Source organism: Tympanuchus pallidicinctus, unplaced genomic scaffold (assembly GCF_026119805.1).
Source record: "Tympanuchus pallidicinctus isolate F22 unplaced genomic scaffold, pur_lepc_1.0 scaffold39, whole genome shotgun sequence".
In the NCBI taxonomy this organism is placed as follows: Eukaryota; Metazoa; Chordata; class Aves; order Galliformes; family Phasianidae; genus Tympanuchus; species Tympanuchus pallidicinctus.
In genome coordinates this window covers 1,455,001-1,470,410 of record NW_026294757.1, presented here as the reverse complement: position 1 = coordinate 1,470,410, position 15,410 = coordinate 1,455,001, and the positions used below count along the sequence as shown (strand labels likewise).

At 63.9% G+C, this 15,410-nt stretch overlaps 1 protein-coding gene across 2 annotated transcripts in view; it reads right to left on the bottom strand.

The window, feature by feature from the left end:
- Positions 1 to 8,274: 8,274 nt before the first annotated feature.
- TBKBP1 (TBK1 binding protein 1) overlaps positions 8,275 to 15,410 on the bottom strand; it is a 12,295-nt gene continuing 5,159 nt past the window's right edge. For both annotated transcript variants that reach the window (XM_052700249.1, XM_052700248.1), the window contains exons 9-11: positions 10,508 to 10,626; positions 9,460 to 10,187; positions 8,275 to 9,012 (exon numbers count right to left, since the gene is read on the bottom strand). In XM_052700249.1, coding sequence (XP_052556209.1) covers positions 8,884 to 9,012; positions 9,460 to 10,187; positions 10,508 to 10,626 — 976 coding nt within the window. In that variant the 3' untranslated portion in view covers positions 8,275 to 8,883. The remainder of the gene's footprint in view (positions 9,013 to 9,459; positions 10,188 to 10,507; positions 10,627 to 15,410) is intronic.

Here is a 15,410-nt window from a genome sequence, read left to right as displayed (position 1 = left end):
CTGCTGGGGGGGGGCATTGCTTTATGTGCATACAGAGCAAAGCAGCTGCCCCCCGGCCCCCCCAACGCCTCACCATGAGCACCCCTGGCTGTGGGGGCACAGCTGCTGCCCCCCTCCCGGAGCAATGGGTTCCCCATTGAGAACAAGAAGTCAAAAGAAGGAAAATTCCAGAAAGCATTTAGAAGAAGGGAAAAAAAATCAAGGCCGAGGGGCACGGATGGAGTGTGTGGGGTGGGGGGGTGTGGGGAGGAGTGCCTCGTTAACGAGGGAGGGGGGGCACAGAACGCTGCAGCACATGTGTCCCCTGACGTCACCATGTGCTAATTCATCCCCTTTGCACCATCGCCGGCGAGGATAAATCCTCAGCACCCCCTGCTGTGGGATCAGCCCCCATGGAGCGGCCGTGTCACCTCTATGGGGTGAGGGAGCACGGCCTTGGGGACGCAGCTCTGTCCCCAGCGTGTCCCGTCCTTCAGTCCCCCCTGATGGTAAAGTGACACCGGGTGGGAGCTGCCCTCCTTGGGACGCACAGCGGGGTGACGGTGCCAGCGGTGTCCCTGCAGGGGGGGGGGGGACGACACATAGGGGGTGAGGAAGGAGAGCAGAGCTGGGAGCCGTCCTGGCTGTCACCTGGGGACAGGGGACGTTCAGGGTGTCCTTAACCCCAGGTCCTCAGCTGTGTGTTGTCTGTGCAGCGTGGGCTGGATCCCAATCTCCCCATGGGTGGAGGGCAGGAGACCAGGGACCCTCCAGGGACAAATCCCCCCTTCCACCATTGCGCCTCAGTTTCCCCTGCGGGCAGCAGGCACTGGAAGGGCAGCTGTCCCTATGTCCCACTGTTTCCGTGTCCCACTGTCCCCACGTCCTGCTCTCCCCACGTCCCACTGTCCCCATACCACGCTGTCCTCACGTCCCCGTGTTCTGCTGTCCTGGTGCCATGCTGTCCATCTGTCCGTCCCCCCAAGACCAGCCCCCAGCTCAGGCTGCTGCTGGGGCTGTGCAGAGCAGGTTTTGCTTTTCCACCAGGAATTTGCTCGCAGGGCACCCAGGGGAAACTCGGGGGTTATTTTCTGTAGTCGAATCTCATTGTTCCTCTTTTCATTATTAAAACCAACACAAACTCACCGGGCGCCTGCAGGGGCTAAATTTGGTCACAGGGAAAAACAGAAATACTCCCCCCCACCCCGGAGGGATTTGCATCTCGCTGCTGCTCGAAGGCAGAGCGGCGCCCAGGGCTCCATGCAACCTGCAGCGAGGTGAGGCTGGGACGGGCAGCTGCTGGGAACTTCATTACCAGGTCGTGGGGGGGCAGAGCAGCGATGCTGGACCCCCCCTTGGTTGCCAACCTCCCCTCAGCGCTGCCTCAAGCCATACCCAGGCCCAGGTCCTGTTTTGGGGGTGGCACTGGTGCCATTCTTGCAGCCCTATGAGTTCCACCAGTTGGGGGAAACTGAGGCACAGATTGGGGGGAGGTGTTCTCCCCCCCCTATGGGGATGATGCATCGCTAGGGGCTGCCTTGGGGTCTCGACCCCGCCATGGCACATCCTGGTCCCAGCTGTGCGCCCCCTCTGTCAGCCACCTCTGTGCCCTGAAATCTGGGGTGGTGATGGGGGACAACGCAGCACTGTAGGGCTTCTCCAGAGCGCCCCTCGGAGGGGTTTCCATCCGATGGGACGGATCCTGGCTGGGAGGAGGGGATGCTCAGCACCCATGGGTGCTGTGTGAGCAGTCAGCAGCCGCTCTGGGGGCAGTGGGGGGGGGGGGACACGAGCAGACGGCTCCTTAATCTCAGGGAAGGAAGCGGGCTCTGGTTACCGAGCTGCCCTCGGTGTAAAAGGAGAGGAACAGGAAGAAAAGTCATTAACATAGCTCGGTGCCATCCAAAACCCTGCTGGTGCTCAGCCTCTCCTTTAACCCCTGCGCAGTTCCAGCCTGTGGCTGTGGGGCTCGCAGTGCACCCACACCCCGCCTCCCCTGGGAACCACGCTGTGGTTCAGCTCTGCTTCTTCTTCCTCCTCCTCCTCCTCCTCCTCGCTCCCCCCGTGGGATTTGTCCCCAGCCCCGTGCAGGAGCTGCATGAGCGTGCAAGCAGCTGTCGTGTGCAAGCTGTGCACAGAGCTGCGTGTGTGCAGGTGTGCAAAGGGCTGTTTGTTGGGCGTGCAAGAGGTCCGTGTGTGCACAGACGTGCAAAGCGTGCTGGGCGTGCAAGGGTGTGCAAAGGGCAACGAGTGGGCAAGCAGAGCCTGATGTGTGCATGGGTCTGCGTGTGCAAAGTGCCGTGTGTCTGCCTGCTGTGCAAAGGGCTGCGTGTGTGCACAGCATCACAGGAGCTGCTCTGTGTGTGTGCGCATGAGGACGGGTTGTGCAGCCTCTGCCCCCCCCCCCCCCAGTGCCAGCCCCCCCGCTGGGCCGGGGGAGTCCGTTTCATCCCCCCCCCCGCCTCCCTCTGACCCCTCGCCCGATTCCTGTAGGACCCGATTTGCTTCACAGGATTCAGATCGGCCCTGAAAAGCCGCGGTTCCCTCCGGAGCGCTCGGGGGCCGCAGCCCCTGTCCGTCCTGCTTAGCGTGACGGTGACGTGGGGGTCTCGGGGCGCAGCCCCCTGCCCTTCGTCTTCGCCGGGGCGTGATGAGCGCTGACCGCGCGGGGGGGGGGGGACCCAGCGTGAGGCTCCTGACAGCGCGGGGATGGGGGGCAGCCTGGGGATGCGACGGAGCAGCCGCGTGCGGTCGCTTCCACGGCGCGGCTGGAGCGGGCGGAGCGCGGCCATGGAGCCGGCGGTGAGGCTGCGGCTGCAGGGATTGGTGGCACGGGTGACGTGGGGACACGGAGGTTTGGACCCCACCTGAGTGGGGCTGCGGTTGTCGGAGCCCTGGAGAAGTTGAGCTCCGGAGGGTCAGCGCTGCTCCTTCACGTGCCGTCCTGCAAGGTTCTGTTCTACCCTGCTGGGTCCCAGCCTGACCCACTGGATCCCGTTCCATCCCGTCTCATCTGATCCCATCCCAACCTATGAGCTGCCATCCTGCCCTGTTGGGTCTCATCCCATCCCAGCTTATTGGATCCCAACCTTTCCTTTGAGGTCCCACCCCATCCTGTGGTGTCTCATCCTGACTCATTGGCTCTCGTGCCATCCCATGCCATGATTCCCATTTTGCCCCATTGGTTACCATCCCATCCCACCCCTTTGTGTCCCATCCTTTGCTGCTGGGCTCCATCCCATCCCATGCCTTCCCATCCCATCCCATCCCATCCCATCCCATCCCATCCCATCCCATGGTTCCCATTTTGCCCCATTGGTCACCATCCCACCCCATTGTGTCGATCCTTTGCTGCTGGGCTCTATCCCATCCCATGCTGTCTCATGCTGTCTCATGGCTTCTCACGCCTTCCCATCCCATCCCATCCCATCCCATCCCATCCCATCCCATCCCATCCATCTCAACCCTAACTCACAGCCTCCCACCCCATCAGCGTCTCACCCTTCCCCATCGGGTCCAACCCCACCCCCATCTCCCACCCCACGCATCCCACCCTCATCTCCCAGCACATCCCCATGCTGTCCACCCCACTCGGGTGGTGCAGGGGGGGGGACTCTCTGTGTGCCTAACAGAGAAGCCGGGCGTTAAAAATACCCATCAGGGCCCCGAGAGGCGGAAGTGGAGGTGTCAACGCCGGCAGCTCGGGGTCGGGGACCGCGCTCGGGTGTCGCAGCCCCCGCGGGGACCCTCCCGCGCAGCACCTGGAGCACAGGAAAGGGCCGGGATGGCGGCACCGACAGCTGGGCACGGCGCGGCCCTGCACCCGCTGCTGAGCCTTTGGGAAATGCAAAGTGACAAATGACGCCCGGCGCGGCTGCACTGATGTGACGCGGGGCTGACACTGCGGCCTCACCGGGGGCAGCGCGCGGGAAGAGAATCCAATCAAATGTTAAAAATAGGTCAGGGGGAAGGAGAGCAGCCGGGTTAATTTCAGCTGCCAGTTCACAGCATCTGCCCGAGGCCCGCGTGGTGCAACAGGGGGGGGGGACGGCCCCGAAACCCCCACCCCAAATCCCCCCTGCCCCAACCCACGGCTCAGCTTCGGACGTGGGTAGATGTTTCGGCTGTGGGTTTGTCCCAGAATGCCCAAAAGTCCCCATTCCGGTGCGTGCTTTGGGGATGCCGAGCATCTCTGCGCGCTCCTGGCGTGCAGGGCTGAGGTCCGCCTGCGGTGGCCGCGTGGTGACGGTGTCAGCAGCACTCATCCCGCAGGGTCACGGGGAGTTGATGCTGGCGGTGCGGGCGGTTGGTGTCCCCCCAGCGCCGGCGGTGATGGGTTTGGGGCTGGAGGCCAACGCGGTGACGGCCACCACCTCCTCTGCGTCCCCTCGGTCACAGAAAGAGCTCTGTGCCACCTCTGGGGATGAGCCGTCGCTGCGCCGTCCGCGTGTGGGGAGCGGTGGGTGCCATTCCCCCCTCCATCATCGCATCACCCCCACCTCCCACCCTGGTGGCGAGCGGGGATGGGGGGAACCCAGACACAGTGGGGATGAGGGGGGGGGGATTTCACTCAATCCGGGTGACCCCGAATTTAACCCCACTTATGGCGCCGGCAGACGCTGCCCCGGACACAGATCAGCTGTGACAGCCGTGAAGTCCCCCCCGGCGGGCGCTGGCGAGGCGCTGGACGTGGCGGGGGGGCGCGAGGCCTTGTCACGGCGCGTTGGCTCCGTCACCTCCCCGCAGCAACCATCGCTGCCCTGCGCTGGGCCGGGCGGCCGCCGACCCCCGGGGGTCCAGTGGCGCTTGTCTCTCCTCGGCATCGATGCCGGCGCTGGGCACATGGCAGCCGAGCTGTTCCCCCACCTCCCCGTCATCTGAGGTCGTCGGGGTTGGGAAACGGGAGGGGTCCCCAGCGTGGAAGGGTGCTGAGGAGCCGATCCCGGTGTGGGGCGATGAAGGTGGCGGTGCCATGGGGATGGAGATCCCAGGGGCAACCAATGCTGAGCCCCCAAGGCTACGGGGACGGGAGGATTTGGCACGTGGGAGCTGCCAGCTCTCCAGGAGGAACAGCTGTGGGTCAGGCAGCTGCTGGCACACCTGGGGCGTGCAGAGAGCTGAGAGCGGGCAGCAGCTGCAGGGGAACACGTGGCCGTGCAGCTGGGGATCCACGTGGGCGCAGCGTGGGGAGGTGAGCGCTGGTCCCACGCTGGGCACCGCAGGGGGATGCGGGCACCCGGCACGGCCAGAAGGAGCTGAGCTGATGGCCGGCAGCCCTGCCTGCTGTGCAGGGAGATGGGGACCGGGAGCCGTGCCCACACTTCAGCTGCGCCGTGGGGCCGAAGATTTCCTCCTGCCGTGGGACGAAGGACGTGGGCAGAGCCCCTGCTGTCCCACCCGCTGTCCCCCGGCCGGGCAGCCCCCCCATTTCTTATAAACGCCTCTGATGGTTCTCCCCCGTGACACAGCAGCTCTGGGGCTTGTGGTTAAACCCCAGGGCTTCGGCTTTGACTCACACCGGATCCGCGGCACAGAGGGGCCTTTCGGCGCCCACGGCTGGAAAGAAACGCTCACCAGCAGGGAGCACCGGGCGCTTCCTCGCAGAGCCATTTCCTATAAACCCAGAGGAGGGGAGTGGGGTCCCAATCCTGGCTGCTGCTGCAGCCCCTGTGGTGAGTAGGGGGAGCTCAGGGTGCTTTGGGGACCGGCGTGGGCACAAACCCCGCGAGAGCGTGGAGCCCCTCATCTTGAGGACAAATCTGACAGAAGGGTTGAATGGAGGTGGCAAAGTGATGGCTCGGTCCTTGGTAGACATCAGAGAATCCCCTCCTTGGCTGTCACTGCTGTGCTGCCCGCGTGGAGCCAGACCCTATGGCCCCTATGGCCCCTTTGGTCCCAGATGGTCCCCAATAGCCCCAGTGGCCTCAATTGTCCCTATGGCCCCAATGCCCCCATGGTCCCCGATGGCCCCAATGATCCCAATAGCCCCAAGTGCCCCTACGATCCCAAAGGTTCCTAATGGTCCCAATGGTCCCCAATGGCTACGGGGACCCAGGTGCCACAGCCCCGGCAGGAGGGATTGGAAAGCAAAGCAGTGAGGGCTGCTGCTTTTTTCCCCTTAGCAATAGAAACATTGAGCAAAAAACAAAACAAAAAAACCAACCCGAAAGCCTGCTGGAAAAAGAAACCTTTCAGGCAGCCCAAAATAAGAGGGGGTTTTTGATGGGAAAATAAAGTCGTTTCATAGGAAACGCAGAGCTGTGACCCACCGTGGGATGGGGGGGGGGTGGCACGGGGTGGGGGGCACAGGGCACATGGCGTGGGGCTGTGGGGCGTCCCGATGGGGATGGAGCAATGCTGGGGGGGGGGGGGGTGGATGGCGGGGAGGGGGGGAACATCTGGGACTGAAGGGCACCGCTGGGAAAAGGGACCCCATGGCAGATCTGTGCCCAAATCGGGTGGGGAAACTGAGGCATGGGATGGGGGGGGGTGAAGGAGGGTCTCGCTGGGGGTCTCACACACCGCGCTCCAAGTGTTCGGAGCTGTTGGGGGCTCGGCATGGGGTGCAGCATCGCCATGGGGCGGGGGTCTCCAACCTTTCCCCCCCCCCCCCCCCCCCCTCCCCTCCGGGCTTCACAGCTGAGTCAGCGGCCGCCCCCGGGGGACGCGGCCATGGGATGAGTAACGGCGATGGCACCGCCGCCGCTGGGGGTTTATCACGTGATTTCACAAAAAGAGAGAAGGGGGGGGTTGGGGGGGGGGTGCCCCTGTGCTCCCAGATCCCCCCCCCCCTCCGCCCCAGCATCGAGAAGCGGGGACGGAGCTTTGGGCACCGCTCACCGCTGCGTGGGACCCAAACGCGCCCCCTGTGCGGGGATCAGCCCTCAGCCCTTCCAGCTTTAATCTTTTCTTTCGGGGACCCCCCCCCTTCCTTTTCCCCGCATCCCATCCTGCTTCCTGAACCCCGGATCCCGGTGCTCTGCCCCCCAAAACTCCCCCCCCTTCCCCTTCCCCGCACCCCCAAAGCTGCAGCAGCAGCAGCAGCAGCAGAGATCGGCGGCGATAACGCGGCGCAGCTGCCGCGCTCTCACAGCCGTATCTGCTTCACACCATCGCCGCGGCTCCGGGCGCAGCCCCAGGCGGTGGGGAGCAGAGCCGGTTCTCCCCCCCCTCCTTGTCCCCCCCCCCCTCCCCGCTGTACGCTGCACCTCCCGAGGAGGGGATGCAGAACTCATCACGGAGATGCGTTCTGCTGCTGGGCACGGTTTGCACCCTAACCCCCCCCCCCCCCCAAAAAAAAGGGCAAATTTGGGGTGGTTTGGCTCTGTTTGCACACCTCTGTGGGGCACCAAGTCGGCTGGACCCCCCCTTCCCTCCCCCCCCACCCCAGGGATCTCCCATAGCCTTTGTGCACACAGGGTTACTGCAGGCCCTACAAAAGCACACAGAGGGAGAAGCGTCGGTGCTGGCGATGCCAAGGAGGTGCGAACCCATCCGTCACCCCAATGCTGTGCTGTGGGGATCCCCCCCCCCCCCGTACCCCCACCCCACACACCTCGCCTCACCGCTTCCTCTGTGCTCTGCCCCACACACAGAGCTCTCCCAGTGGCTGTAGGCAGTTTCCTGACCCCTCTGCCCATCCCATGCCACGGGGATGGGGCAGAGCTGACTGCCGGGTGCCCCCCACCCCCAAAAAAGCCTCGGTGATGCTCAGCACAGTGAGCAGCTCAGGGTGGAGGCCTCACAACACACTCATAGCGCTATGATTTGGGACAAGCCCCCCCCACGGCCCCACTCCCTGCATTGGGACCCGACGTTGCTTGGCCCTACAGCTATTGGGGCTTGGCTGTGCCACCACCCCGGGGCTGGCGGTGGCGGTTTGGGGTTTCTTTGTCATTGTCCCATTTCTTCTCGCCCGCCCCAGCACTTAAACCTGAAACATCAACAACCGCGCTGGGAACGGGGCCGCGTTTGTAGGTGACACACAACGGGCACCCCAAACCCGTTCACCCCCAGCCGAGCCCCACGGGGACACTTCACCCCATCCCCCTTTCCAACGTGGGGACGAGAAGAGAAGGGGACAGCAGTGGCACCCGGCAGTGTGTGGGTTTTATTGGGGGTCGGTGCCCTCCGGGTGCCCCGGGGTGGTGCGTGCGGCACAGGGGGACATGCAGCATGGGGCAGAGGAAGGGGGGGGAGGGGGGGAAAACGGTGCCATGTGCCCCCTCCCGGCATCGGGGGCCACACGGGGGAGTTGAGGTAGATCGAACGTGGGGGTGTGGGGCAGGGGCCGGGGGGTGGGGGGGGCCGATGGCTGCGGGGCTCGGTGCAGCGGTGCGGGACGGCCATGCTGCGCCGCGGCCATACGGGTTTTGTTTCTCAGCAGCATCGTTGTGGGGAGAAGGGAGAAGTGGGGGGTAGGAGAGGGTTGGGGGGGGGGGGGGGGGGATGCTTTTCATGTAAAAGATCAGAAAGGTGCTTGAACCGGTGGGAAGAGGTGGGGGAGCGAGAACAAGCAGCCCCCCCCCAACCCTGAACCAACTCTGACCCCAGGAGCCCAGGGAGGGCAGCCCTCTCCTCACTGCTGTCTGGGGGCCGGATCCAGGACCCGGTCCCTCAAATCCTCCCTGAGATCAAGCAGAGAAACCCAACGGTGTGTGTGTGTGGGGGGGGGTCCCCGGCCCCAACCCTGAGCATCCCGGGTGAAGCAACCAACTGTGCCTGGGATGCAGAGAGGGGGCGAGCGGGGAAACCCACCTAAACACAGGGGGGCACACGGCTCCCCTGGGCTCGGTCCTTCCACAGCTGCTGCACATCTGGAGGTAATTCGGAGCCGTGCTGCTCCACCAGTTCTCATGCAGCATCCAAAGAGGGGAGGGGGCAGCCCGCGGGTGGGGGGCAGCCTCAGATCTTGCTGTTCTCCAGGTGCGAATCGATGTGCTTTATCAAAGCATCGTCCGGGTAACCGATGGGGAAAGCCAGCTGGCACAGAGGGCAGCTCCGGATCTCCGAGTCCACCGTCTCCAGCAGCAGCTGTGGGCACAGGGGCTGCTCTGAGCCCACCCACCCTGCAGGGCCGAGCCCCCATCCCCATCATCCCCCGTCCCCATCATCCCTCATCCCAATCATCCCCCATCCCCATCATCCCCCATCCCCATCACCCCCATCCCCATCACCCCCATCCCCATCACCCCCCATCCCCATCATCCCTCATCCCCATCACCCCCCATCCCCATCACCCCCCATCCCCATCACCCCTCATCCCCATCACCCCCCATCCCCATCATCCCCATCCCCATCACCCCCCATCCCCATCACCCCCCATCCCCATCACCCCCCGCTCCCCCTCCCTCGCATGGCACAGGTTGGGGACCCACAGGACAAACCGAGGCATGCTGCAGGTTTGGGGGTCCCTGACCCCCCCCCCCCACCCTCCAGCCATCGCACAGCGCCCCGGGGGTGGGCGGGGGTCCCGCTTACATTGATAGAGGGCCAGGACTGGGCGTGCTCAGCTCTGGCATAGGCAGCAGCCGTCCGGTCAGGGATGGGGAATCCGGCACAGAAGGAGGCACAGCGCACGGCCCCGGCCTCGGGGCTGGAGGGTCCGGGGTCCGCCCAGTCCTCCTCATCTGATGACTGCTTCTCAAAGCGCAGGTGCTCCTCGAAGGGCTCCCGGGCGCTCAGCGGCGCCCCCGCCCCCCCCAGGTACACCTCACCGTAGGGCCGGTGCTTGGGGAGCGTGGAAGCTTCGGGCTGCAGCCAGAGCGCGCGGCTCTGCTGGTACGGGGCCACGTTGGTCACCTCCGAGTAGCTGCGACGGCCCTGGAAGCCGGCCTTGATGTGGCGGCTGGAGGGTTTGGCGTAGCCCAGCTCCATCCTCTCGCCGGGCAGGCGGTGCGGAGACGCCGACGCCGGGGACGGGCACGGAGGTGGGGCCGGGGAGCGGCGCTGCGGGGCGGGCGAGGGGCTGGAGGGGGGCACGGGCGAACGGCGCTGCTGGGCCGGAGACTGGCAGGGTCCCGGGGCGGGTGAACGGCGCTGCTGGGCTGGAGATTGGCACTGAGGGGCCGGTGAGCGCCGCTGCAGCGCCGGGGATTGGCATTGAGGGGCCGGAGGGCGGCCGGGAGCGGGCGAGGGGCACTGAGGGGCGGGCGAGCGGCGCTGCTGGGCTGGGGAATGGCACTGAGACAGAGGAGAATGGCGCTGACCTGCGGGGAGAAGGAGGGAGGGGGCACAGGAAATCCCCCGTCAGGTGGGCAGCGTTCCTCCTGCGCGTGTTGGGTGGCACGGAGGGGAGCTGGCAGGAGGGGCGGTTATGGGATGGAGCGATGGCCGCAGGACGGACGCCCATGGGCTGGCAGTCCCCAGGAGCGGGGCTCGCAGCAGGGATGCTGGCAGGATGGGCACTCTCAGGACGGATGCTCACGGGATGGATGCATGCAGGAGCTCTGCACCAACCCCAGGGGGAGGGCAGCCAGCGCCCTCTGTTTCTTACAGCCCCATCAGCCCAGGCTGCCCCCCTCCTTACCACCGTTGAGGCTCTTCTCCTGCAGCAGCGCACGCAGGATCTGGCTCTGCAGGGAGCTGAGGTTGCGCAGGCGGCACAGCTCCTCCGTCAGCTCCGTGTAGGCCAGCGCCAGGTTCACCCTGTGTCAAGGACAGAGTTGTCACACAGGACAATGCACGGCCCTCCCGGCACCACCACCAAACTCCCCCCAAACTTGGACTTTTGCACTCAAAAGGGAAAAGTTGTGGCCGCGCGTTGCTGCCCCATGGGGCCGGGAGAAGCAGCAGCACGGACGCGGCCGCTTCCCAACGGCTTCCCAAAGGCCCTGCCAAAGTCATCAGATCTTCCTCAAGTTGGGTGTCGCTGTTAAAAAACAGATTCTCTGTGGTGATGTGAAGGGAGAACCCATCTCCTGTGGTACCCGCGGGGCTGTCAGGCTGGGTGAGCCCAGCAAGGTGATGTGAGCTGCTGTGACACCGCGGGGACCAGGAGCTGCTGGGTGTAACTGCAGCCGACAGGGCTGCCCTGTGCTGCTGGACTGTGAGGGGGAAAGAGAGAAGGGGAAAAGAAGGGGGAATGGAAAGGGAAGAAGAAGGGAAAGAAGGGGAGAGGAAGGGGAGAGGAAAGGAAGTGAATTGGAAGGGGAGAGGAGAGGAGAGGAGAGGAGAGGAGAGGAGAGGAGAGGAGAGGAGAGGAGAGGAGAGGAGAGGAGAGGAGAGGAGAGGAGAGGAGAGGAGAGGAGAGGAGAGGAGAGGAGAGGAGAGGAAAAGGAAAAGGAAAAGGAAAAGGAAAAAAGCAGTAGGAGAAGGACAAGAAGAGCTCCCCAACTGCCTCACTGGGTCCCCATGTCACTCACGTCCCCAGTGGCCCCATGGCTCTGCTGGGTGTCACCAAGGGGACCACGCAGGACATTTCCCACCCCACCTCACCCACACTTCATTCAGCACCACCAGCTGTGAGCCCCACATCCCCCCACACCCCATGGGCATCATGTGCTCCCCAAGGAGCACAGCTCCATCCTCCCAGCGTCAGCCCGTGCCTCAGTTTCCCCCCATGACACACTGAGATCCATCGGTGCCAGCACCACAAGCTGCAACCCACAGAGCCCCACACTGCACCGCACCCCACAGCGGGGTTGAGGGGGAAGGGGAGGGGAAGGGGGGCAGCTGAAGCCCCAGTGCCAGATTTTGGCCGAGCGGAGCACCCCGGGGCCACCGCAGAGCCTCTGCAGCACAGGGAGGAAGCGTGAAAACCACAACGTTGGGGTGGAGGAGCTCACAGAGCGGGGCTGGGGGGGGGGGAGGTGGGGGGGTGAGGAGCAGCCCCCAGCCCCACACCGACCCCACAGCAGGCGATGCGATGGGGTGGAGGCAGCGGGCGGCACAGCGGGTCCCTCCAGGAGCCAGGAGTTTTTGGACAGGGTTGCTGTAAGCTTCCACCTCCCCCCAACCCACCCCCCCCCCCAAAAAAAAACAAAATATCGCTGTTTCAGGATAAATTTGATACGTAACTGCAGATAAGACGTGAGAACAAAACAGCTGCTGAAAACTCAGCCGCCCACAGCCCCGAAAGTGTCGGGGAGCACCGCTGCTGTGCCTGGATCCTGTGGGGCTCCTGGCAGCACCAAGGTGCCCCTTTACCCCCCCCTCTCCAAGTCACCTTTGGGTCTCTTGTGAGCCCAGAGCGATGGCACAGCCTGGGGGGGGCTGGGGACAGCAGTGGGAGCACAGCAGGACGCTATGGGGTGGCTGGGAGGGTAGGGATTGATGCACCCCCCCACTGCTCCCCTCTCGGTGTAAGTGCCCGATTTATGGGGGGAGGCACGGCTCGTTCAAAACAAAACCAGCACCTTCCAGCAGCTTCTCCCCTTGGTTCACCTCCAGAGGAAGCTCTGAGGGTCCCGTGGTACAGAGCCCAGCCCTGAAAAGGAACAGGGGGCTGCAGAGGGAGCTGCCCGTGTCGCTTCCCCCCACGGTGCCACTGACACACGAGATGTCAACCACACTGCATCGTGCCCAACCACAGGGCCCCCCCAGCATCAGTGCCTGCAGTGGGGGCTCCTCCCTGCAGCCCCCCTGCCCCCCAGTGCCTGCAGCAGGAGTGGGGTACAGCCCCCTGCCCGAGCAACAAGCCTGTTGGGGAGGCTGTCCTCAATGTGGGACCTGTGGCTGCATGGGGGGCAGGGGGGGGAAAGTGACCCCGCACCCGGAAAACAAGAACCAGTCCTTAAATGAAAGCACAAACCACAGCTTATCTGCTATCTGCGTGTGGGCAGAGGGTGGGCAGGGGGAGAGCAGGCAAAGGGCTGAAGGGGGAGGAGGGGGGGGGGGGCAGCCAGGCATGTGACTTCTGCCTCCCAACCCCTCCAGCACTCCAAGCTGCTCCTCGGGGTTCACCTTCCTGCATCACCCCAATGCCGACCAGGCTGGGGGTTTGCTCCCTGTGCCATGTGCAGGGGGTGACGTGGGGTGGCACAGCAAAACAGAGGGGCTGGGGGTGTCCTTGAGGTGCCACCGTGACGCTGTGCACCAAGGGAACCACAGGCTGTATTCCTTGAGATGCACCACAAGCCATAAAATCCCATTACAAGCCATAAAATCCCATTACAAGCCACAAAATCCTACCAAAAAGCGGCACGGGAGGGCAGGACACAGCCATGGTTTGCAGCATTACCACTGTTGGAGATCTCAACCAGGACGGACCCTGCAACAACCCTTCCTCTCCCCCCGGGTGCTGCTCTATGCATTGGGATCCTGCAGTCCCAACTGAGGAAGAACCCTTTGGTTTGGTTTGGTTGGGAACAGCCAACGAGGGGCAAAACATGAGGGAAAAAAGGAAAAAGCCACCAGCGCTCCCATCCACAGCAGCGCAGGCGCGGGGCATCGCGGTGCCGCGCTGGGAGTTGGCACAAAAAGCTTTTCAGCCCCAAAAAGGAGCAGGTGGGGCAGCGGCCGTCGCCCCCACAACAAAAGGCAGCGCTGCCATAGGGGGGGGGTGTGAGTCAAACCCCAACCCTGCTGCCCTTGCGGCTGCATTACAGAGGCAGGGTGACTCATCTGGAGAAAGAAAGAAAGAGAAGTCACCCGGAGATGGAAGGTGCACAGCGCCGAAAAGTGGAAAGGGGGCAGTTACCAAAAAGGGCCTTATTTACAAGAAAAGCTCCGGGGAGGACAAAGCACAGCGCTGGGGAAGGGGATCTGCCCTGGGAAAGGGGGTTGGTGTGGGGTGTGGGGCTGGTGGTGCCTCAGTTTCCCCATCCTGAGCAGAGAAGGGCGGATAAATGGAGCGTGGAGCTGTTGGAGGGGGGCTGTGCGCGGGGGGGTCCGCAGGCAGAGCGGGGCTGAGCTTTGCAAACCTGAAGTGAATGAACGGGGAAGGCCTGGGGGTGCTGGGGGATGGAGGGGTGGAACTGAGTGCGGATCGGAGAGCAGAAACAGCCAAAGCATCCGTCGGGGCGAGAAAAAGGAAGGGGGAGGGGGGGGGGGGGTGGAAATACGGCGCCTTCCCAGCCCGCGCCCTGAACGTCAGCTCCGATCTGTCCACAGCTCCGCGCTGCCCCACGCGCCCAGGGAGATGCGATGTGAGGTGCGGCCGAATCCGTCACAGCCCGGGGAGGGACGGGAGCAAAGCCTTCCAACCCCCCCGCGTCCCAGAGCCCCGGGACGGCACAGCCAGAGCGCAGCCGGGGCCGCCACGCGTTGGGCGCCGATGGGGCTCGGCGCGGTGCGGCGCTGCGCGGTGCTGCGTGGCAACGGCGCCCTCTGCGGGCAGTGGCGGCTCCCCGCACGGCGCAGAGCCCCGAAAGAGGACGGGGGAAAAGGGAGGAGGGACGGCGACCCCAGCCCTGCCCGTAAGGAGGTGACGGGGCAGAGGGCGGAGCGGCGCCGCACAGGGCATCCCGTGAGCCCCCAGCCCATCCATCCCATCCCACCGCATCTCATGCCATTGCATTGCAACTCGTCCCAGACATTGCATCCGTCGCATCACAGCTCATCCCATCCCCTCTGTCCCATCCCACTGCATCCCATTCCGTCGCATGGCATCCCATCCTATCCATCCCATTACATCCCATCACTGTGCCCCATCTATCCCATCATCCCATCCCACCCCATCTATCCCATCACAGCGCAACCCATCATAGCATCCCATCCCATCATCTCATCACACAACATTCCATCCCATCCCATCCCATCCCATCCCATTCCATCCCATTGTATTCCATCCCATCCCACTGCATCCCACCCCAACATCCCATCCCATCCCATCCCATCCCATCCCATCCCATCCCATCCCATCCCATCCCATCCCATCCCACCTTTATCCCCATCCCATCCCATCCCATCACCTCACCCCATTATATTCCATCTCATCCATCCCATCCCATCATCTCATCCCATTATATTCCATCCCATCCCACTGCATCCCACCCCAACATGTCATCCCACAACATTCCATGCCATCCCTTGCCATCCCTTGCCATCCCTTGCCATCTCTTGCCATCCCATCCCATCCCATCCCATCCCATCTCATCCCATCCCACCTTTATCCCCATCCCACCCCATCCCATCCCATCATCTCATCCCATTATATTCCATCCCATCCCACTGCATCCCACCCCAACATCTCATCCCACAACATTCCATCCCATCCCATCCCATCCCATCCCATCCCATCCCATCCCATCCCATCCCATCACCTCACCCCATTATATTCCATCCCATCCATCCCATCCCATCATCTCATCCCATTATATTCCATCCCATCCCACTGCATCCCACCCCAACATGTCATCCCACAACATTCCATGCCATCCCTTGCCATCCCTTGCCATCCCTTGCCATCTCTTGCCATCCCATCCCATCCCATCCCATCCCATCCCATCCCATCCCATCCCATCCCATCCCATCCCATCTCATCCCATCCC